The sequence below is a fragment of the Electrophorus electricus genome, chromosome 13 (assembly GCF_013358815.1).
Source record: "Electrophorus electricus isolate fEleEle1 chromosome 13, fEleEle1.pri, whole genome shotgun sequence".
Taxonomy (NCBI): domain Eukaryota; kingdom Metazoa; phylum Chordata; class Actinopteri; order Gymnotiformes; family Gymnotidae; genus Electrophorus; species Electrophorus electricus.
This window is the reverse complement of record NC_049547.1, coordinates 14,114,282-14,140,197: the sequence shown is the minus strand read 5'-3', so window position 1 is coordinate 14,140,197 and position 25,916 is coordinate 14,114,282. Positions and strand designations below refer to the sequence as shown.

The 25,916-nt window shown below is 39.6% G+C and overlaps 1 protein-coding gene across 1 annotated transcript in view; it reads right to left on the bottom strand.

The window, feature by feature from the left end:
• The window catches only part of alk (ALK receptor tyrosine kinase), a 236,810-nt gene that overhangs the window by 108,137 nt on the left and 102,757 nt on the right, over positions 1–25,916 (bottom strand). The window contains exon 3 of the mRNA XM_027020557.2: positions 24,342–24,497. Coding sequence (XP_026876358.2) covers positions 24,342–24,497 — 156 coding nt within the window. The remainder of the gene's footprint in view (positions 1–24,341; positions 24,498–25,916) is intronic.

Here is a 25,916-nt window from a genome sequence, read left to right as displayed (position 1 = left end):
CATCATGGTATACCAGAAGAATAAGATTAGGCCCAGTAAGAGACCTGTAAGTTTTAATATTCCTGACCATCCCCCATGTTCTGTCATTCCATATTTGCATGTCACTTAAAAAACACTCAAAGTTGTTATGCATTTTTCTATTTATTTATTTACTCAGTTTTAAAATTTTCACTTTTTTTGCATGCATATTTTGTTGAATAAAATTCTGATTTTCACTTGCAAGCAAACTGTCCAAAGACATTCTGTCTCACACATACATTTCTGCAGATCACTGCTTTCCCCCAGGGGCTGATGGGATGGTCAACCACACAGAGTGTCTGCATCAAAGGCTCCTTTGAGATGGCCTCTCTAGGGCTCTCTTAAAGCACCACTGTTCACTTCCTTTAATATGTGTCATTGAAATACTATCCATTTCAGATTGTGAGCTTTTGAGAAGCTCTTCATTAACATGTTTTACATTAATTCATCCTGCTGTGTACCCAATGTACTATTTGACCTCATGATAATGAAGATTTTTTTAAATATTAAATAATCATAAGAATGAATCATGAGATTTTGTATAAAATCACAGTCAGGTTTACAAGTGAAGCAGTTCAAGGGTCAGACACTAGCAATCAGACCTCAAACCAATCCAACTAACCTAACCCTAACCAAAATCCAGTTAAAATCCATGTTTATAACATCTTATTGTGTATGTTAAGATAGTATGCTAAGATGGTATGTATTATACCTGTTACATATTTAGTGACTTCTCAGGTTAACATCTACATATATGAACTTGGATGCTTCAAATAAAGTAAAAAAAACAACAACTGAATTAATCAGATTATAAACAAGTCTTATTTAGAGGATTAATTAAAAGCCTTTTGACTAATCTACTGAATGTATTCAGATACTTCACTACTGCTGCATCATTGATATGGTACTGAGAGTCTGTTGAGTGTTTATGCAGTCTAAAAAGGACCACTCAAAATAAAGTGTTGCCCTTTTTTCCTATCTCACATCACTGTACAAGCAAAAACACACACGCACACACACACACACACACACACACACACACACACACACACACACACACACACACACACACACACACACACACACACACACACACAAAAACACATGCAAAGTTGCAGTAACATGCAGAATCATTTACTGCAAGAAAGAGAGTGTTGAGTAAGGTTTTGAGATGGTTTTTGAGACTGGAAGTGCATAATAGTGCAGAATAGTCTTGAAGAGAAAATAGTTTCATTGACTGGAGGCCATGACACTTATCCCAAGCAATGACTAGTCTAAATTTTCAGAACTGAAAGTGTGAGTAGAAGAGAAGGGGTGAAGAACCTTGGCTAAATAGAGCGAATCTAGGCCATGTAGGGATTTGGTGAGTAGTAGGGGGACTTTAAATTGAGCAGAGAGAAGGATATACTGTGTATAGGGGACTGGGGTGATATCAGCAGAGAGAAGGGTAGACTGTGTATAGGGGACTGGGGTGATATCAGCAGAGAGAAGGGTAGACTGTGTATAGGGGACTGGGGTGATATCAGCAGAAAGAAGGGTACACTGTGTATAGGGGACTGGGGTGATATCAGCAGAGAGAAGGGTACACTGTGTATAGGGGACTGGGTTGATATCAGCAGAGAGAATGGGTAGACTGTGTATAGGGGACTGGGGTGATATCAGCAGAGAGAATGGGTAGACTGTGTATAGGGGACTGGGGTGATATCAGCAGAGAGAAGGGTACACTGTGTATAGGGGACTGGGGCGATATCAGCAGAGAGAAGGGTAGACTGTGTATAGGGGACTGGGGTGATATCAGCAGAGAGAAGGGTACACTGTGTATAGGGGACTGGGGTGATATCAGCAGAGAGAATGGGTAGACTGTGTATAGGGGACTGGGGTGATATCAGCAGAGAGAAGGGTACACTGTGTATAGGGGACTGGGGTGATATCAGCAGAGAGAATGGGTAGACTGTGTATAGGGGACTGGGGTGATATCAGCAGAGAGAAGGGTACACTGTGTATAGGGGACTGGGGTGATATCAGCAGAGAGAAGGGTAGACTGTGTATAGGGGACTGGGGTGATATCAGCAGAGAGAAGGGTAGACTGTGTATAGGGGACTGGGGTGATATGAGCAGTGTTTTTAGAGAAAAATGTAGCTGTTGGGTTTTGAATATATTGTACATGATGTATGTTTTGTTAGGAATGCCAGTAAAGAGAGAGTTGCAATAATAATGGGAAGATATGTAGGTATGGTCCAGAGTGTGTGCAACAGACATGTTAAGAACTCATGTCTGATTGTTCCTGAAGAAATGCGACAAGCTGAACAAGTGTTTTATAGCAGTATGCATGCCACATTTTTCCTATCCTTTTATTACCATCAATTAAGCAGCACTTAAATGAAGATAGTTCTGAAAAAATGCATATTACAAAAAGTTACATATTTCCCATGAGCTCATGAGGTGTGATTCTGATGAATGTTCACAAAGTAATCTGGTAAAAAGTCAGTTGGCAGAGGATTTACAATCTGTTAAGTGTGCAAAGTTGTGATAGATGCATGTGAACTGGCAGATGCTAGTCCTGGAACAGCTATTTAGTTACTATTCCCAATAAAACGAGGTGAAAGCATATTGGGCTTTGAGAGATACACCACAGAGTGAGGCATGCACCCCTAACAAAGGAACGTAAGCAGTGGAACGCATCAGCTTCTAACCCAAATCTGCTCAGCTCCTCCCCAGATATGGCTGGTGTGTGTGGGGCCATGGAGGGGGACACCGGCTACGTAACTGCAGCCTGAGCTGAATTCTTCTTTGTCACTCATGCCCAACCCACCATCAAAGCTTTCTATAAGCGGATCTCCCGATGACAGAAATGGGACCATGTCCCACCTTTGAAGTGCAAAACCAGGAGAAAGCAGGTGGCTCTGCTCGCCAACTAGATTTGTTGGGCTTAGCAGCAAACGTGCAATAGGGAGTGGTGGCATTCTCGCAGTGAAACTGATGCTGAAAATGTTGTATTTTGACTGTTGACACCAAATGGGTATAAACGGGCAATTCAGTTTAGAAGCAGTAGGAGAAATGGTCATGGTTTCATTTCTTGTGCCAAGCACATGCATTGGCTGCCAGGACGTTTAGCATCCTGCTCTGTTTTCCACAGCACCTGAGGCAGAGATGTGGATGCAGGATATCTAGACAAGTCATGATCATTTCAGCAGGACAGCTTCAGAAGGAAGACGTGCATTTATTATTATTATTTTTTTTTTTTGCAGTTTTGCAAAGAGGGAAAACAGGGTATTGTTGTCTGCCAGACATAAGCCTTGTGATTTCCCTTAGTGTTCCCTGTCCTTCTGTCACTAGGCAGAAATGTCTCACCATTTTATTTATCTATCTATTTATTTATTTATTCTCAGGGAAAATGCTGCCCTGTAATATTTAAATTAGCTTATATGATCAAAACTTTCGCACAAGTGTGATATGTTGTCGTTGGTTTTCTTGTTTGTTTTTTTTTGTGTGTGCTTGTTGTGTGCAGGTTATAAACTAGAAGCAGTGACGTGGTTCTGTCATGTTCTCTAAAGGCAAAAGTGCCATTCCTGTAATTCCAAATAAACCAATGTCCCCAAGGTCTACCATAAAGACATTTATGTTTCACGTCCATTTTCAAACATTGACCCAAACCTAAGCAGGTGCCCCAGATGGTATGCTTACCCATTTGCAAGCATCGACAAACAGTCTGGCATAGGCAGTTAAATCACAGAAGAGATAAATACTGACTATAAGCACACTTACTCATGAGTGATGAATGTTTTTAACAGCTCAGTTTCCACCTAAAAACAGATATGGATATCCTAAACAGCATTGTTCTTAATTTTCTTCCTTTCTGTAGCAAAAAACCACAACATAAGAAACCTACACCATCTTGGGCTCATATGTCAGGAATGCTCCTTACAGCATCATCTGGCTTCTGTCTCACAGCAGCTGAATGTGATGAGCCAGTTCTCTTGGCTACTGCTTTCTCTGTGATCCTCACTGCACTCGCTGCTGTTTTGGCTCTGTACCCATTGTCTTGATGGAGAGCTGTTGTGGCTTTCACCATGGTCTTGAGAGGTGGAAGTCCGGTGGCGTGAAGAGGAGTGCAGCGAGCACTCCCATAATGCTGCCTGCTTCTCCGCAGGCCATATTGAAACGTTACATGTGTAAATAGTTGTTAAATGGCAGATTTGTTTGTGTGTTTGCTTGTCTAACCTTATAGTGTCTTTTCTAGTTTACTTAAGATGTTAAAGTTTTTCGGTAACCCCTCCCCATTTTCCACAACTTTTTGCTTGTTGTTTGGTGCTAGCCTTTGTTAAGGTTGAACTATATGAAAAATAATATTTACCTCTAGCAGAAATGGTGTTTTCTGGTTCTGGTTCTGGTGCTTCTTACCTGCTGATGTTACACAGTGGAGCTTCAGAGACTGGTCATCTGCTAGACATGGTTGCTGCTCTCTGCTCATTTTCTGGAAAACCTAATTGCAGCGTTACTGAACTCCCACCTCTTAAAGGCAGAGGGTATGAAGAAGCATTGCAGATGACGTCCATGAACAGCCTTGGTTGGTTATTCATGTGTGTGCAGTGTGTTGTAACGGAGATGAAGTACTGAAGGGCTGTAATTTATTACTTACGTTAGGTTTGCAGCTTTCAGGCAGACCAATGAATAATCAACCTGAAGTATTATGCAAAAGTGCAGAATTGAGAATTAGTTGTGTGATTGCATCAGGGACAGTGGGAGTGTCACACATTTTCTGTTTAGAGTTTATTTGCGGTCTGACAGATTTAAAGCATTCTATTTTTCTTTGGTTGAGAACAGCCATGAGCTGTGAAGGGGCACTAGATGACCTGTAGCTCCACTACGTCAAGGGATCTGTGAGTATAACCTAAGGATTTATATTGGTAAGATATGTGGCCAATTAATGAATAAATACATTTTATAGTTATGCATAGTCAACCATCCAGTTGGAGAGTGTTCAGGTTGGAAATATAAATTGGTATTTACAATTAAACATTGAGCAAAATATAATGTGATGGTTATTTTGGGAACAAAACTACTTGTTTTAAAGGGATTCTTCTTGTTAAATAACATTGGTTGAATCTTTCTCTAAGTGGGTGTTGTCTGCCTTCCTTAAAGAGTTCTTGGACTTGCTTTAAATAAAATGTAATTGCAATAAAATGTTTTCTTTTTCTAAACATCTATGAACATTAGTAAACTGACATGCACTCTTGTTTTTACACACACACACACACACACACACACACACACACACACACACACACACACACACACACACACACATCTGTGAGGAGTTGTAAGAAGGCAGAAACAGGCAGATTGTGGAAGAGGTCATGTGGAGCATTACAGTTATTAAGGCAAGCGAATATAGTATTCCAAACACAGGCAGAGGTCAAAAACAAAAATACACAATACCAGCTCAAAACCAAGACAGATAGCAGTACAAAGAGAATGCTTAGTATGCATGGTCAAAACTGGGGCAATACTTCTCAAAGAAGTCTTGATATGAGTTAATCAGGTAACAGGTGGTGTTAATCAGAAGTCTGAGGATGACAATATAGGAAGTCTATTAGTGGAGACAGATGTTGTGACTGAGCGTGATGGGAAATGGAGTCTGGCGGTGCCGTGCTGAAGGGCTGCATGACAGGAGTAGGCCTTGCGGCTTCAGATTGCTGCTTTCTTACTGATCTGAAAGCAACGATCCTACTGTGAGCCCCCACTGGCATCTGAACTTCCTTATTTAATCCTTATTTAAAGTTAATCCTTATTTAAGGTTAATCCTTATTTAAAGTTGGTAAATAAGGATTTTACCTACTACTTTTAATCAAGCAATTATTCTTTAAAATTGAGATGGCCGGTTTAAGTCGTTAGCCAGTATAAGTCCAAATCTATTTATCTGTTTCCCTTTCTTTGTCCTTTAGCCAGCTGTGTGTGTGTGTGTGTGTGTGTGTGTGTGTGTGTGTACAAAGGTGAGTAAATAAAGGTGAGTATATAAATGTCCTTGCACATCACTGTTCAAGGTCTTGTTATACTGTATTCTAATGGCATAAGAACATAAATGTGATCTCTCCTCTGAATTGTAGTTGAAGTCTGAACCGAACCTTTCTGGCCTGATATATATGCCCAAATATTACAAAAACAAGTTTTCCTTTTCAGCCTGATGCAGGCCAGCCTCTTTTTGTTGGACTGGATACACATGCTGATGTTCCATTTGATAGCTATTTAGATGATGGGTTTAACAGTACACAGCCATGTTTGGCCATCCTCTCTGCTGCCCATCTCTTGTTGGGCCTGTGTTTATTTCTACGTCCTTTCTCCCATATGCCTGCATGCAAGGCCAAACTCATGCTGCGTGATCTCAATAGCACTAATCAACTGAACATCTTCCTCTTTCTGCTCATTCGAAGCTAATGCCATTAGAAGAGATGCATAGCAATGGCGGCTGATGAAATTAGGCTCCGCACGCTGAGCTAAAGCAGCACCTCCCTAAATGAACACAACCGGATCACCGTGCACAGCTCTGGCACCGACAGCCTCATCAGTACATGTCAGGACCTAACGGATAGACTCTCGGGACAAGCACCAGGTCATTCGCCATCGAGTGCAGTGCATGAGCGCAGAGGAGGACTGAGGACTTGTGATGTTTGTTTATAGCAGGGGTGGAGGGCTACCACCCTAGCACCAACACTGCACTAACAAACCTAATGGACCTCCTCATTAGCTGGCTTAAAAAAATAAAGAATTATGACTGTTAGAGTTAGCCCTTGTATTGTAGTTCACATTTGTGTGTGCTTGTAAATACTGTGGAATGGGTTTATGTGATTGTTCTTGGCAACATATGCCTCCATTTATCTACATTGACTATATTTATGTTTACTATACACTGTTTTTGTACTGCATTCATTCAAAATAGCACATGCACTTAAAATGAGTATGGGGTTGTTGTGAATAGAATGCCTGAATTAGCGGTACATAATTAGTAGCATGAATTAGTGGTACATGAGAACAGTTCCTAGTCCAGATGTTCGTTTATTGCTAATGCCAATGCCATTAGATCCAAGGCCAAAACACACACCAATCTGTGTTCACAGCCATAGAAATTATGATCAAATTAGCTGTGAAAAGCAGAACCAACAAATACACAACAGTATATCGCTTATACCAAAACTCTCAAGTCAAGCAATAGGTATGTTTAACCCCAGATATTAAATGTTTACCTTGAGTTCAGGATTCAGCTCTGTCCTCGCAAACACAGCTGTTAAAAAAGCTGTCCCTCAAAGAATGTTTCGTCTGAGCAAAGAACAGAAGTGCCAGAGGGATGGCAATAAATAGAACAAGAAGTGAAGTGCATATGGGCTACATTGCAAAAAAAAGCTTCTGAATGGATAATACTCCAATCCTTGTAACCTTGGTGAGCTAATGCACATACTGGAGTACTGCACTTCTCACATGTTTCTTTCTCTCTCTCTTTCTCTCTCCCTCTCTCTCTCTCTCTCTCTCTCTCTCTCTCTCACTCTCACACACACACACACACACACACACGCACGCATTTTACCACATTAGGAGAGATGGTAGATGCCAATGCCACCGGCCACCAAACACTCGGTGTGTCTCCACTAAACTAACCATTAAAGCTTCTGGGTGTCTGCTGTATTTCTCCCCCATGTTCTGACATTCCATGGAAGACACAGCATGTTGTATGTAGCTTGAATAATTCTCCCTACCTTGATCATTAGATATTATTCACCACTGACATTCACACACACACACACACACACACACACACACACACACGCTTTCCATCATTACCCCTTCAAAATATACACTTGCTTCCTCTTTCCTATAGAGCTCTTGTGAAACATGAAAGGTAGTATGGCTGGGGTCTTTTTTTAACATCACAAAATGTCCATTCTTTCCAAAAAAAGTCACCATTACTTGATGCATCATTTATAATAGGGCCTTAGTTAAATGGTAATTATTTGGTCAATTGGCTTGATAGACAAGTATTCATTTGTGTGGCTTCTGGAGTAGATGACAATATCATTATTCCAATTAAACACAGGCAACCTGACTCCTTAAAGAGTGTGCTGACTGATATCTCATCATAACGGTCTCTCTCTGTCTCTCTCTCTTCCTCTCTTCCTCTCTCTGATTAGGACAGACTGATGTGTAAATCCTGAGAGAGAAACACGATTTCAAAGTTCGACCTGCATCTGTATTCTTTCCATGTATTTAGACTTGAGTAAAAATATGCCTACCCCCAGTCATTCATCTTTCTCTCCCTTTCCATTTCTCTTTTTTCTTTTATTAAAAATGTTGGTGGATATATTGAATCGGTTATAGCTTTCGTGACTGTGTTTAACAAGGACAGTGTCACGAAATGGTCTGTGACAAATGTCCATCATCAGTCTTCTAAAGCATGTCACCTAGATGGTGATGTCTAGGAGAATACGTGCATATCTAAGTTTTCTACTTACTCGTGCATCACTGAAAAATATTACAGGAATGCTTTAAATCTCACCTTTTGTCTTAACAATGTGCTGTGTAGCAACTGGTGTCTGGAAGATGTTTTGCCATGTATTGCTTGTATCTTCCCTTTATAGCTTGACTTGAAAGATCATTGCCCTTCTGCTTCAAGGACATTGAATGGTCAATTTCATTACACACTCTGTATAAAAGGGAAATTAAAAAAGACGTGGTTTACGATGGTTGTGGGGTTAGCAGCATTAAGAGCGTTTACTGTGTATATTGAATCCCTGCAGAGCCAAAGCATTTATGCTAATGTTGTCAACTGCATGACATGGTAAACTCCTTATACTTGAGCAAGCATGCACTCTGTGCCTACTAAGCCAGTTTCGTTGTTTACAGAATGCAGCATCTTTGGAAGCCTTCATGATTTATTTTTAAGAGATGTAGCTATGAGCCCATGTGGGCCCTGGGCAGAGGCTGTTAAAGATGTGGTCACTGAACATGTCACAGGCTGCACCTGTCACAGGCTGCACCAACTTCCCATCAGCCACTCCATTTTCCTCTGTCGTAGCCAATCTTCAAAATCACTCTTTACATTTTGCAACCTTGTTTGAATTGGAAATCATTTTCTGGAACTGGTACAGTGCTGATGCAACTAGAGTGCACAGAGACAAAAAGATGGAGGCTGGAGACAGGTCACACACTCCCATTAGTTATTACACTGGCTCGTGGACAAGAGCTGCTGTGTTTATCTCTTTCAGCAGCACACATGGGCCAGGTTATTCACATTTTTTCCTCTCTGCTGTTTTTTTATTAAAAAAAAAAGATAAAGTTTTTTTTTATAAAGAAAAAAAGAAAGAAAAGAATAAAAAAAGTGAAGCTGCTGCTTTATACAGACTCAGTGCTGTGCTAATAACTTCCTAAAGAGAAAGAATGGCTCCTCAAACATGGATCCTACATAGACAGATGGCTGGAATCCTAGGCATTATGAGTGATCTTTGGGGCCCACTTGTTATAGCCAGGAGGAGCAAAACTATAATGAAAAACAGGACGCGTATCTACTGGAGTGAGATGGGGGTCGATAAGCCTACCATAGTGTAAAAAAAATGTCAGCAAATAACATCTAAAATGAATGAAACAATTTAACCGCTGAGGGCAACTAGAATCTTTTCTTTCGTGTCAAAAAATCTTTTCATTCAACACTCTCCACTTCCTGTCTGTTTCGCTCCTTTCCCCCATTCAAGGATTCTCAGCTTGTAAACATCTGGTTCAGCCACTCCTCTCTTCATGCATCTCTGTTCCTGCGTTGATCCTAATCCACCACAAGTGGTGTTTAATTCCCACACTGTTGAATAATGCATAAGGGGAACTGGAACATGAACTAATCACATAGCATATATGGTGCAGTTTCATCAAGTGCACTGTTATTTTTAATAAATATTCACTGATAGAATGTATTAGAAATGATGACAGCTGTAGGGAACTAGACACTTCTGACATGGCTGGGAGTACAGCAAACAGACTTAAAGTGGCAACATGGCAGTCCTCAAGTAGCCATGTATATATTTACGATGCTTCGACCCACCCGTTCAGTGGGACACTTAGATGTTTGATCATGGCAGATTAGCTCATAGAGGATGTGATCCAGATTGAGCCCACGCCTGAGTAGAACAGTGCCTGGCTGTGAGATGATCTGGCCCAGGAGACCCCTCGGGTGATGGCAGTACTGCAGTCTTAAATTACTCTCTGTCTGTCCACTTTGGAGTGCTGGGCTTTCTCTGTCCCCAGCTCTCCATAGAGTGGCTATAACACTTCAGATCAATAAAACTATATAGTGTGTAAAGGTAGCAGTATGTAAAGACTTTCATTTTCCCCCTAAAGCAATGCTTTTTGTATTTATGTGAAAGGTAGTGGCATATTAAAGACTACAAATTCCATATGCTGTACAAAAGAGCCATCAGGTCGCAGGCCTTCTAGGTGTGTTAAAGCATATAAGTGCCATAAATCACCAAAAGGTGTCAGGTCAGCTACTTTCACCCAGTGTCATTCAAATGATTAGATTAGCTTCTTTTGAATAAGTGCCAGAACACAAGGTGTTGAATATATTTTAGTTTAAACTTTGCAACTGATATCATAAAATGTTGCTTACATAAATTTTGTTTTAAATGTTTTATAATTATCTGGACTTCTGGTCCTCAATCCAGTTCTTAGGGACCCTCAGCTAGCCAGGCCCGGTCCTCAGAGAAGAGCACAGCGAGGATTCCCAGCATGCTGTGCACCTCTCTGCTCACCTTTATTAGTCCAAAATTAATCTTTTATAAATGTCATTTCTTATAGCTGTAGCCATTTCTCGTTTTGGTTAAATTGTGCTCTTTTTAGTTTGAGAAGTATTTAAAAATGCTCTACCATCCTAGGTTTATGTACATCTTTTGTTACCTTCCTCCATTTCCCCTGATAAGTTGAGTTCATTACGTGTGGTTGATATGCTTATTGAGTAAATTGAATAAAATAAAATTCTCATTGGGAGAAATGGCACTTCCCTTCACCAATAACCTGGATATGTCTGCAGAACACAGTGAAACATAATGTGTACAGTATTTTATTTAATGTATACTTAATATATGCCTGAGATAAAACAGTACAGGATGGACTACTATAGATTAACAAATGTTAGCTAGTAAGTCCAGCCAACTTCTTGACACTGCCCAAAATTCACTACACTATAACTCACAACTCAATTACGCTAATTGCTTAAGATTATATTTTATCAAAAACCTAAATGAAGTCACCCTAAACAAATATAACTATTTCAATATAATTAGCCATAATTGCCTTCCTAACATTGTACAATATTCTTCAGTTCTGAGAAATATGTGATATACCCTTGTTAATTTTTTTTCTTGGAAGTAAATTATTACTGCTTATAGATGGCAAATACACACTTTCAGTTTGACATCTAAGAACTGTTGATGAATGCAATAAATGTTTGCAAATCAAACATTCAGCTCATATTTGGCAAACATTATTTTTTAAATGCACTCATGCCATGGTTCCTACCCCACGTGGATGCTCTTTTAGAATGGTTTGATCTTGTGCTGTGACCAAGATTTATATGTTGGTAAATATCAGTGGTATAAAGAGGCTTTTATTATATGAGTTTTAGCATGTGTTCTATCTTCCCTTTTTCTCTTCCATTCTTTTCCTCGGTTAGTTGAGCCTGCGTTGGTATCATACACTGATAAGGGGATGGGTAAGCTGAGCTGGGTGCAAGTGGCACTAATTTAATTGGTTTCTTACACCTTGCAGTGGAAGCATGATTTAGGATATCTATGGTGTGTGCAGTAATGGTGAGGGCATTTTGTTTCTGTCACACTCCTAACCAGATCAGGGTAGAGTGCTGTGAGCCTTTTCTGCTTTTTTTGTTTTGTTATGTTACATTTATTTTCCTTCCGGGTTACGTATTGCTTTTAATCATGGTGTATCAATACAATAAATAAATAAATATCTGGTCAGAGCATATCAGAGCAGACACATACAGACAGACACAGAGACACACACACCACCCACCCACACACACACACCCCTTCAAAATATACGCTTGATTCCTCTTTCCCCTAGAGCTCGTGTGAAACATGAAAGGCAATATGGCTGTTTTTTTTAACATAACACAAGGTCCATTTTTTCTAAAACATAGTCACCATCACTTGATGTATCATTTTAATAGGACCTCTATTAAATAATATTTATTTGGTGACCTTACTTGTTAGATTAGATTCATTTGTATGGTTTCTGTAGTAGATGACAATTTCATTATACCAACTTAAACATGGCCACCTGACTCTGACTCTCTCTCTCTCTCTCTCTCTCTCTCTCTCTCTCTCTCAGCACAGATTGATCCGCATCTGTGTTCTTTGTACTCAGAAAAGGACACTTGAATTTAAAAAAAATACGTGTTTAACATGTGTTTAAGAAACCTACTGCATAAATGTATATTTATATCCAAATATTTTATAAATATGCAAAGTGAGGTACAAAAAGTGCAAAGGAGTAGTGACAGCATGTCATATTTTCCCTTACTATTAAAAAACTAAAATGACTGGTATTTTTCCCATTAACACAAGCACTGTTTCAAGTCTGCAAGGTGCTAGCCATGAAGCATTTACCAATGGAGGTATGCTGCATAGACCCACCTGAAGACTTACAATCCATCTATAAAAGATAAACAAGCCACATGGATTTTATGAAAAAGTAAATAATAAAAAAAACCCAATTCTACTAAGGGGGTTATTACAGCACATGCCTAGAAACATTACACAAATCAAAAGGAAATATTTTGTACATTTGCATCCTATTTGTCTTTTCATCTTCTCTTTCAACTGTCTGAAGATACATCACAAATTAAATTGTTAACACATTTGCAGCTACTGTGTATGTAGTGTCAATCCAGATTAAATCATATGAAATGTGAACAATGTTTTTTTCACCATTAGTATATTCTTCTTAATATAATGTATATGCTAAAAATCTGCCTTTGCACCAGTCAGTTTAAAATAAAATGCCACAGAGTATCCAGTAAAGCTTGATATAGATTAGAAGGGATTGTAAATTATGGTAAATTTGCTTTGGAGGAAAACCATCTGTTCACTATAATGGGAAGATTAAAGAAAGTCTGTTCTTCTGATTTGTAATCATGAGAGATTTTTTTCCCTTCAAGTTTGGAGACAATGACTCCAAAATTGTAATTAAACTAATCAGTAACTCTCATTCAACCAAAGCCCAGTTTAATATTCTACCAATTATAAAAGCAAAAAAAATATTCTCATGAATGTGTTATCAATTATGAGAAGATGCACTGAAGTATTTCAGAAGTCCTGGCAAAATAAGTAAGTTTTCATCTTTTTTGGCACGCCAAATAGTACATAATGTTCCCTTTCCCCCACAAACATGTGCATATCATTTCTGAGTGTATGCGGAAGTCTCTTTTTATCAGTGTTGTTAAGAAACTTCTGTTGGCTGGACCCCAACAGTGCTTTTGTCAACACATACATGGCAGACACAACAATGAGCAAGCACTGACATTTCTACATGGCCTTGCATTTGGAATTGCTGAGCTCAGAGCCTGATTTGCTTGCTGCATGGTGTTGTAGTCGGTGAAACGTGGAAATCCTTGGGGCATGTCAAAATTAAAATTATTATGAAAAAAAAAGAAGTCTATAGGAAATAGTGTTAATTGGTTGAGCATAAGAAAACTAACATTATCTTGTGTTCAGGAGCATGAGCTTCCTGAGTGCTAAGAGCCAGTTTTAATTCTGAGGTAATTTTAGAGCAGTACAATGTCAATATACCTAATTTACTTCACAAAATCTATGGACTGGCTTTAACAAGGACACATGAATATTCTATTGCTGTACTTCAATTAAGACTGAAATATTAATTCTGTTAAAGTACAGCCTTAACAAAAGGAGCTTTATTTCACTGCTGCAGGAAATATAACCAGATATTTATAATAACAGCAAATTATTATTTTACCAATGCAGGAAACACAAGGTCCTCTTCTGACCTTACACACTTTTCCTCTTAGTGACTCACAATATGTCTCTTAGTTACTCAAACCTATTTGGCTCACTAATATATTTGGCTCCATAAGCTTGCATTTTTTTTCTTTGTTGCTTGCTTTGTTCATAGGTAACCTACTACTCATATTCATTAAGTCTGACTCCACTCAGTCTAGTCTAGCACCTGGTAGACAGAGACAAATTCTATTCAAGTGGGTCAATATGCATCAGGCATTGGACACCACAAAATAGCACAAAACATGCACATTTTGAGGTGTCTGTTAGGTCGATGCCATGCCTGTAATGACAAACACATGAACACTTGCTGTAATTAACCATCAATTAACCTTAATAATCATAAAATTGGTACCAAATAATCACTGACTAATGAAAGAATTAAGGATTACTGAGAAAAAATCCACCATCTTTGAGTGTTTCCAATGGAGCCATCTACACCAATATCCAATGCAAAGGATATGTAAAAACACATTGTTCCTGTAGACAGGACATTTCCACCTTACAACCTTATGAAGTGCAGTTAACATGATGGAAATGATGCAAACGAGCCTCATAAACATAATTTTTACTATCTGGTTCATTGGATTTTATCATCAGAGACATCAGTAATTGGTGTTCATTTTCAATTTTACAGTAATAATTACTATCTGCAGTGATGCCTGTTATATTGATAGCTTTGGTGGTGCTTAATTAATTGATTTATCTTGGGTCACTTCTCAACAATATCAATATATTCTTCTATCTGACTCAGCCATTAGATATGATAAAAGTGTGAAGCAATCAATGGCATTATCAGCCCAGACTGCTTATAATTATGCTCTCCATCATAAAAGTCACCACTGTGATATTTACAGTGCCTTTGCTTAGGCCAAAGAGCTCTTACGCGTTGAAATCCCCTGGTAAGATGACATGATTATACTTGAAGCACTAGTGTTCTGCCAAGACTGAGCCGGAAGTGAGTCCAGACCTCTCCTCACATGCAGTGGGGAAGGTTTCCATGGTGTGCAAAAGATTTAGTAGACTCTCCATTTCTTGGGAAAATTCCTAATATAGCATGTGAGCAGACTCACAGTGTATGGGAATAGTGTCACTCATTAGACACCCTCATCCTCTTCCTAGCAACTTTCCTAAGCTAACTACACTTAGGGAGCCTGGTGATGGTGAGTTTTATGTGTCAACAGTCTTTATTTGATTTATATGCTGCGATCCCGGATGCTAGTGAGATTATATGATATTTGGTACATTGAATAGTTTGGACCATTTGGATTTCTGTCCAGGATTTTCATTGAATGGTAGGGGACTATCTTGTATGGATATGGTATAGGTTGATTAAGCTTCTTGGTTTGTTATTCTCCATTAGGGAGAATCAAAGCAGAAACTGAAGGAATTCATATGCCCATTTTTATCTTATAAGATTGTTTCACTTATGATTGTTTTTAATTCTGTTCTATACTAGGTTTGTACTTTGTACTGTAATTTTCTGAATGTCTCTGGGGCTGTTTTCTATGCCATGGTACAATGTGCACTATCTACGTGAATATGGGCACCAAGCTTAGGAGGTGATAACATGTTCTGAGCTGAGGCCTCTGATGCTTCATCCACTCTTCTCCATAGCTATACCCTTCCATTCTCCCCCCCCCCCTCTCTCTCTCTCTCTATGTTTGACCTAACTTCTGAGTTGTTAGGCTGACTGCCTAATGTTAGACTAGCACCCTCAAGCTTATGCTAAAAAAGTGATCTGAAGATACTTCATAGGCATAAATAAATATTTCCAGTTTCCTGATTCTTCCTTGCTGAATTTCTAAAACAGTCCAAGGCCCTTCCCTTAAAATTAGGCTTAATGCAGAATGTAGCTTTCACTTCCTTGTGATCCACACAGTAAAATCTTCACTTACAGATTAGCACTATCATATCCCAAAGCATTTCACTCTACAGTCTTAAACATGCATGGCACACCTATGGGGAGCAAGACTCAACAGGGATTACTATGAGTTCTTCAAAGGCAGCCTTCCAAGATAGAGCAGCTGAGGCACAAATAGTTCAACTAAGGAAGAGGTGCGAAAGGGGAAAATAGCAATACATTAGAACACAAAGACAATTCATTTTGTTCTGGGAATGGCAAGAATGTGTACTAGAGTGGTATCTAATCCTGGATAGAGAGAGAGGGAGCAAAGACATAAAGGCAACAGGCACTTGCAGTCCGATGTCTGCATCTTTGATTTGCCCCATAGAACATAGAACGGGTAAGCAGAGAGTAGGAAGAGAATTGCAAATGGGCTTAGTTCAAAGAAGCAAGTTGAAAGATATTTACAAGTAAAAAGCATGCCGAAGGGTGTCATGTTAAAAGCCCTTAAGCGACCCTTTACTGTCTCTGAAATGTGCCCAGCCTCTGTATAGACAGAGGCCTTTGAGATGCATCAAAGAGAGCCATTACAGTGCGCAGTCAAAGACACATACACTCACTGGCCACTTTATTAGGTACACCTTGCTAGTACTGGGTAAGACCAACCCTTCAGAACTGCTTAAATTTTTCATTGGATTAATTTGACAAGGTGCTGGCAACATTGGTCAGACATTTTGGTCCATATTGACATGATAATGGAATTTGCTGCAGATTTGACATCCCTGATGCAAATCTCCTGTTCCACCACATCCCAAAGGTGCTCCTTTGGATTGGGATCTGGTGACTGTGGAGGCCCTTTGAGTACTGTGAACTCATTGTCATGTCCAAGAAACCAGTTTGAGATTATTTAAATTTTGTGACATGACACATTATCCTGCTGGAAGTAACCATCAGAAGATGGGTACACTGTCGTCATAAAGGAATGCACATTGTCATAAACAACACTCAGGCAGGCTATGGCATTTAAACGATATTGGTATTAAGTGGCCTAAAGTGTGGCAAGAAAATATCCCCCCCTCCATTACACCACCACCAGCCTGAACCATTGATACAAGGCATGATAGATCCAAGCATTGCTGTTGTTTACACCAAATTCTGACCAAACCATCCAAAAGCATCCACAGCTGAAATCAAACCAAGCAACAGTATTCTAATCTTCTATTGTCCAATTTTGGTGAGCCTGTGTGAACTGTTGCATCAATTGATTGTTCTTAGCTGAGAGGTGTGACACCTGGTTTGTTTGTCTTCTGCTGCTGTAGTCCTTCTTTATCTTTATCTTTATCAAGGTTCAACATGTTCAGAGATGCTCTTCTGGAAATCTCGGTTGTAATGAGTGGTTATTTGAGTTACTGTTGCTTTTTTATCGGCTCGACTAGTGTGGCCTTTCTCCTCTTTGGCATCAGCGAGGCAGAGAACCGCCATCACTGGATATTTTCTCTTTTCTGTACCATTCTCTCTAAACTCTACAGATAACTGTGTGTGACATCCCCAGTAGATCAACAGTTTTTGAAATACTCAGACTAGCCCGTCTAGCACCAACAACCATGCCATGTTCAAAGTCACTTAAATCACCTTTCTTCCACATTCTGATGATCAATTTGAACTTCAGCAGGTCATCTTGACCATGTTTTTATGCCCGAATGCATTGGTTTGCTGCCATGTGATTGGTTAATAAGATATTTGCATTAACAAGCAGTTGAACAGGTGCACCTAATAAAGTGGCCAGTGAATGTATATAACTGTGAACATGAGCTTTAATTGCTTATGGTTCCACAATATAATATGCTGCTTAAAAAGTATAAAATACTTATTTTAGTGGTACTAATTTTTGTACCTATTTTCAAATACCACATAATGTAGATAAACAAACTCTGAACAAACTTCTGCAACCACCACACACACACACACACACACACACACACACACACACACACACACACTATAATGATATCAAGTGCACAACATATGCTCCCTAACTCAACAGAGTGCAGACATATTTTAATTACATCAGAGTGAACAATAAGGAAAATGAGGGGAATTTGTCTTCTTTGAAATGTACACTGCAACAGGAATTAAGGATTATTCTATTTATTTTTCAGTGCAGCGAGTGGTTATAACAATTATGTATTTTGGCAGAGACATATTTGTTAAGTATTTTTAGCTGACAAAACAGAAGACTGTGGTACTATATGGCTTGATGATGAGACAGCGTACCTCTCTGGAAAAACTCAGAACTGCAGGTACTACTCTAGGAATGTAGTTCTGGCAATAACCGCTTAAATTCTTTGATAGCACATTGCATGGCTATGTACAAGGCAGCAGAAAAGCCTTGAATGCCATGCTAAATGTTTGTAGTCGCTACAAAAAGAAAACAGACAATAAATGTTTTATACATGAAGCAGTAATTACACTCATAGTAACAATGTAAAAACTGAAACACAATCTGCAAAATCTCATTTGCTGGCAATTAATCAAATCACTGTCAGTGTTCCTGTTCTGTTACCCTCAGTGAGTTCAGTGTTGCGGACCGTGTTAACTAATTCGGATGCAGGTAGTGTAAGCGGCGTAACCTACTCCCGGTGGCACTGTCATGTGACTGGGATTGGAGTAATTAAGACTCAGTACAAAGCTGTGAGAGGTGATATGTTCAGAGAAACATCCCACACACCCATAAATGTGATGAGTTCTAAGCTGGCTCATCCTGGCTCAGGAACCCAATCTTTATTGCATGCCGCAGTTCATTAACTGAGCAGCAGAATGATTTGTTATGACATCAATAAGTTGGCTTTGCTCAGCAGAGGAAGGACAATGTCTGTTGTAGCAACAGGGTGGGAGGGCAATACAACCTGCTTTTCCCATACTGCCCACCGGAGGCTCATTGTTGGGGCAGTCACTCTCTGAAATTAGATATGACGGGGAGCATTTGGAGGTCTGCATAAACAGTTTTTTACTTTACGTTTTGTCATTGCTCACATCAGAGCAGATGTAGAGCAGCAACTACACCTCTAAGACAATTTCATTCATCATCTGGAAAAATCCAAGTTCCCAGCAGTTTCTTTCTATTTGGCCCTGTTAGACCAGAGAGATTATTAAAGCGAGACAGAGTGGAGCAATCTCTGTGGTGTTGTGTCACTGAGCAGCATTAGTTGTTTCTTTTATTGAGTGCTCTATTACATGTTCATACATGTAATAGTTCAGAAGACGGAGTGCTGGACTGTAGCCGCTGTCTTTAATGGCACCATCTCTGAATGATAGCTGTGCTCATGAGGGTTATTTGAGCTTTCAGTACATCCAGTTCCTCAAATTACAAAAAAACCCCAAAACAAAACTGTTGGCTGAGGGGAGACAGCAAGCCGAGCTCCATGCTTAGATGGAGGTACGTGCAATCAGGCTCTGCACCAAACCACAAGACCAACAGAACAGCCTGCAAATAATTTACAGCTGCTTTAACAGCAGCGATATGAAATTTGTGGCAATGGCTTTCCATACCCGAGTTCAGAATGAGCCAATGTTTTCATGGATACAACAGTAAGGAGAGACTGTGCCCTATCTTCCTGCATTACCTAACTGTCTTACCTCAGCCTAACACTGGCTGAGAAAGAGACCGGATTTGTATATAAACCTAATCATGTGATATTACGTCATCTTATAAGTACCAAGAATCCTGTGCAATTTACTCCTGCCAGCCTTAATGCTCCACAAAATAGCAGTGATTGGTAAAGGTAGTAATTTGCCCCAGCATCTTTAAAGCAATTGTTTTAAAATACCTTAATCTCAACAAAAGGTCCAGTAACTTTGATTCTCTCCTCCTTTGCTGCAGGATTTTTCCAAGTTTGCTTTTGAACATAGACGTTATATGTTAGGAACATCATGCTCTTTCACTGGTACACATGAACTTATGAGACCTTTTATGAATATGTCAATGAAAGCTGTCAAAGAATTGCATCCACTGATGTGTAAAAGCAGCCATTTGGTCTGAAATGTCAACACATTTTAGCTTGATTAGACAGAACTACTCCTCCTGGGGTGTCATTGATTGCTAGAGTATGCTAGAGTACTGTTGTCCTCACAATTCATTCTAATACTGCTAGTCATATAACCCCTGCACGGCCAAAACAGTGACCTCAAAACTTCAAATTATTGATGCTTACTCTTAGTAAATTAGTTTTAATTAAAAATATACACAATAAGTAAACTTATGGGCCACCATTATTGTTCTTTCTGGTGGTAGCAAGACTGGGCTATAGAAAATCTAGCTGAACACTGGAAATGATTGAATTATGCTTCACCTTCAAATTTAAAAGAGGCTTACTAACCAAATCTCAACACTCTGTAGATTGGTTATGATCACACATGTGTGAGTATGCAGGTGAGGGTGGGGGAAGGATCTGCAAAAACATGCTTGTTTCCTAGGCAAATAATTCAGACTTTGATTTCCACAGGTGAAGAGATGGATTGAGTTCAGCAGAGGGAGCCAGATCCTCGGCCACGGTCAGCTGCTAGCTGATCCATTAATTCCTCATATGAGTGAGGGAGTGAACAAACAGATGAATAAAACACTTTGGCTTGGAACTTCAATTAGACATTTGTTTAACATGGACTGCTGGTCCCTGTAACTTTTCCAGAATCTTAAACGCAGAGATAATTCACTTCTGAGACCTATTATACCAGGTAATACTGAAACACACAGAACTTTGCACAAGTGCACTGACTTTCAATGAGGTCAGCACAGAGATTTGCCAGCAAGTGAGGATTTATGTGTTTGTTGTTAGTTAAAGCTGTGTGGAAAATTATGCAACAGTGTTTTGTACCAGGCTCCGATAAGACGTACTTTGGCATTTGATCTCACTTGCTTTGCTGAAGCCTGTGTTTGCCCATCCATATGTAAAAGTCATGGCGTTACTGCATATAAATATGCAATTAAGCAAATGAAGCTGATGACAAGAGTCTCTAGGAAAAAAAAAGTTGATAAAAATGGGGTAAGTTTGTAATACTTAGTTACTGAGACACTGAAACACATTTAGTGCTTCAAGCTAGCACTCTGCACCTGAATATAACAAAGTGAAATTTAGGTGATTTCTCTGTTTTTGATTTGAGCTCTGCTCACAGTAAGTTCTGGCCCTTGAATCAGCATATCGATCATTAATTTTATCCACACAGGTCTGTTTAATCTTTCTACATCAGTATGGTGGGCTCTCCTTGTAGACACCACTGAAAGCAAACACCAAACAAGCAAACACATACGAGCACTCTCCCAAACACCAGACACTTCTCTCCTACCCTACAGCAGAATCGCTAAGACTGTGATTGGCGCAAGCAACAGCCAAGTTGCAGCCTGCGAGCTCACACTGACAAGACATTGCAAAAGGACAAATCATGGTGATGGCAGACACTTCACCTGTATTCTCTATATCCCCCCTTTTTATCAGCCAGCTACTGCCTCCCTGTACTCTGATCGAAAATCAATGTGCAATCATACTCGGCCTAATCCCTGCGCAAGGGACTGCAAACCAGTCACATGCAAGGGATATGGCTTCTGACAGAGGAAGTGCGAAAGAAAATAAAAGAACAAGCAAATGGCAGCACCTTCTGACTCCCTTTATTTTCAGCCAGTGCTCTCACATCAACTGGGCCAGTACGAATAGTGCTTCAGAGAGTAACTCAATGTAGTTTGCAGGAGGCTCTTATGCTTCTCACAAAAGTGTGCTCTCTGATCTGGCTATGAGGCACTGGTGATTCTGCCTACTCTATGCACATCTATGCAGAACTTTCCACTTTCAGTATTGCCCCTCCCCGCCACTTGTTCAACAGCCACGCTGTACAAACACTCCCCCGGGTGCCTGAGTCTCAGAGAAATGCCTTGGAATTGCTGCCGCATGATGGCAGCCCCTCCTTCTGTTGCTCCAGTACTCCTTCTCTGATTCCCACTCATGCAAATGGAGCTTCCCAGTGAGGACTCTATAGAACTGTCATTAGCAGCACTAAGCATGCTAACAGGTACTAATGGGTGTCTAATCGGTACGCACAGGCAGCCCACAGTGTAAGAGCAAGCTGCAGTATGATCATATGTGAATGTGCTGCGGTCCTAGGCAAGCTGATTTGCTTTGAGAACTCAGGGTTCCATACAGCCAGCTGGAGCACAACTGGCTAGAGATAACTGTGCATATTAGGAGATTGAATAAATAAATAAACAAATAAATCAATAATCAGTATTTATGTGCTTAAATATCTGGAGCTTGCAGTGGTCAGTATGGATACAGAGATTATGCAGTCCTTATATTCAGTGCTGCTGGTGAACCTGTGGCTGCCCCATTTCTGACCCTCATCTCCGCAGACAGAGTGGCCAAGCCACAGGCAATCCTGTCACCCTGTTGGCCCGCCCTAATGGAACCCACGCATGTCCCCGGAGATGGCAGGCAAACAAGAATGATAAAAAGCTGAATGGCCCTGGTTTGCATGATTCACACCCCAGGTATATAAACAGACTTTAAGACACAGGGACACACTGAATGCTAGCTCACTCTCCAGCATCCCTTACACAGGGATATATGTGCATATATTTAACATTTCCTTGCTAATTTTACCCCCTGAAGTAAATCAATGTTTGTGTTGTTAAACCTCCAAAGCAACTGTGAACTTCTAAAATGATGATCTCTTGAGAAGGGTAATTGGAGTCATGTGTTCTAATTGAACTTAGAATTAGTTTGTGTGCAGTTGACCTGTCCTGCTATATTATAAAAAGGCTTCGGGTCTTCATAGCAGAATTTTGTTGCCACATGCAATGCAATTTGGCCTGATCAAAACATAGGACCTTCTATAGGACCTCAGAAGAAAAGTTGGTGAAGTTCATAGGACTAGAAGAGTTAAAAAAAGGGACATTGGTCCAGTTTACATATGAAACTTCAGCACCATTTCTAGAGCACCATTGCTACTTTCTGTAGGAGTGTGCGTCTTATGAAGATCAGTGCATACCTATGCCAAAGGATCCTCAAGCAAGTCAGAGAGATCCTGGATCTGAGCATCTCTTGCATTTGATGACATCTGTAGTTATGAGAAAGACACTGAATAAGAGGTATTCATGAATAAGTTATTCATGAGAGATTACCACAGAGGAAATTACTGCTCTCCAAAAGGTGAGGGGGGTATCATTGCAGCCTGTTTCACCTGCTTATTCTACAGCAGCACTAGAAAAATATTCAACAAGTTGAGCGAACCCTTTTCTACATGTACACACTGTTATTTTTGCCAAAAATGAAACATTGTCTAACAGGCTGACACAAAATTTCATCCCCCATTCTTTTAACTCAGGGTGTGAATAACTTGCGATCACTGAAGTATGTGTAAATTCAGATGAAATGTAATAAACTACAGCAGGATGTCAGTCTGTGAGTCAGGTTCAGCTTGATGGCAATTAAGGAAATTCAACTATCCAGTAAGTCTACTTTGTCCATCACTGACCTTTATTGTTAAAACCATTTGTTCTATAAAAATGTGATAGTTTATATTATATTTATATTTACATATATATAATATAATATGATAGTTTTAAATGTTGTGTGTTGTTATAAAAGACTGTCTGTATACATTCTATTATATCGATGAAGATCAGAATACAGGAGCAACTGGGGCAGGCAACAATGAATAAATGAACAAAGATAATTCCAAAACATTGTACCATTTTTTTTTCACAGATGAAATCATTCACTTGAAAAGAGGAAACTGGCTAGATTGTTCTTAAGAAATCTGAAGAAAGTGTTTATTCCTTTATTTTCTTTAAATTCTCTCTGTTGGCCAAACACATAAATACCTTCTATTGATTGATCCATCTTGTGATTTATGTCTGATGTTTACTGTCTTTATGAATATAACTAATTCATAGTTCCCTGTTTCCTTTTTTATTGTTGTATGTGCAAGGACAAAAAAGAGAGTGCTTTTAAAGATACTGCAAGACAGGACTGAAGTGAAGGCCAAGAGGAATTGCTCCATTTTCCTTTGAAGTGCATGAACAGTTCCTGAACAGCATGTAATTCCCAAACCTTCTCTGCAACCTGACTATCTAATGAGACCTTGTTAATATTCTTATCTCTCACACTTACACTACCCTTTGCGAGCAGGGTCTATTATGCAGCTGTCCTACTGCACCTAGTTAAATCCTTATCTTGATTGTGATAATGTTTTCCTCGATCTGTTAGGTAAGATACAATTATCGTACCTAGAGAGGGAACTGCTCCACTGATTCTCATTGCTTCTCAACCCCTATTCACTGTGCAGTTGATGGGGTTTAAGTTCCTGAAGTAAAGTAAAATAGAACACTGTAGATAATGTCTATTAAGTTCTGATAGAATTCGTTTTACCTTCTTCCCAACCTTGAGAGTTTCCTCCCATCGTCTCCATGCCCCCGTGATCCTCAGCCCAGAAGTCTTCTGCTGATGTTAAGCTCCATGCAAATTCTGGATAGTAACCATCTGCCCCATGATTGCAAGATGCCCCCTTGGAGGTACATCCCATACCTGATGTAGAGAAAATATTGGCATTATCTGGACAGAAAATATCATCTCTTTTTCTAACTCATATTGCAAATACTGAAATACAGTATAAGTATAATGACTCATAACATGCAAACACCGGAAAACAAAAAGTAAAAGAACAAAGATATTTAAAATGTATTACTTATCAGTGGCAGACAATTTCAGTAGTGTTGAATATTTTAATGTTTTGTATCTCAAAGCAATAGCTTAGACTGAAGCCACCACAGCACGGACATCTCTATTTCTGAAATAACTAAAAAGAACATTCCAACAGGATTACATATGCCAGCATACCAGCACAGTCCTGCCTCTCAGTTCCTTTTCCCCCCATTTGATATATAGTTGAGCATGGGATGGTATTTAAGTGCTTATTGTCAAGAAATCCTAAATACTATTGCACAGGTGTGGACCCCAAAATCAAACTGGTTCATTTTCAAGGTGAGATTTCTCTGGATCTAGACATCACTGAATAGTCCAGAAGACAAAAAAGACATTCAATATTACAAGCATAAATGCTTTTCAGTTGTTCTTGATTGCAAGATGATGGATATTGTCACATGATGGATATTGTCACATGTTCCATTTCATCCCTCCTGTGGGCTGTGCTGTGACATTCAGGTTCACTGACCCCCTAATCAGCAACTCCGCTCCACACACCTGTTAGCCATTGCCACCTAAAGACCTTTACATTTAAGCTGCTGCCAAGCATCCCTGTTATTGTGAAGTCTTTCCTGCTGCTTATTTGTAATTCTGAGCCTGGTCCAGTTACCTGCTTTCTGGTGTGCTAACCCCTTGTTTTCCTTTTGGTGTCTAAATCAGTCTTGCCTAGTTTCTGATTTCCTGTCTGTACAATTTCTGGGGTTTTTTTTGTTTTTTTTTGACTGTCAGTTTAAAAGACTGTCATTTTTGCTCTGTATAATAACCACACTTCCTCCTCGTGAATGAATTTTGACATATCTCATTAATGTTATTAATAATTGCAATATCCTTGAGTCCTGCTGCATATTCGTGAGTTGACAGGGAATGAAAATGCAAGTAAAACTAAAACCACATATTGCCTCACCCACACTCACAGTACTGATAGAACAAGTTGTTCTCTTCCTGCGGGTTTCTGCCTCTGACTGGTTTCTTTGAAATGTACACTTGCTGTGTTGTATTCTAACCACACATTTCAGTGGAGTGTTAAAAGTCCAAGTGAGATCTGGCTGTTTATCAGAGGATTGTGGGTTGAAACCCCAGGCGGTACAGGAATATTGTGTTGTGTGTGTGTGTGTGTGTTGTGTGTGTGTGTGTGTGTGTATTTTGGTTTGACACTTTGTAATCATTCATTACTCAGTTAATGTGCAGTGTCATATATTTTCCTTGCTTTATCGATGACTAGCCAGTGCTGAAGGATTTACA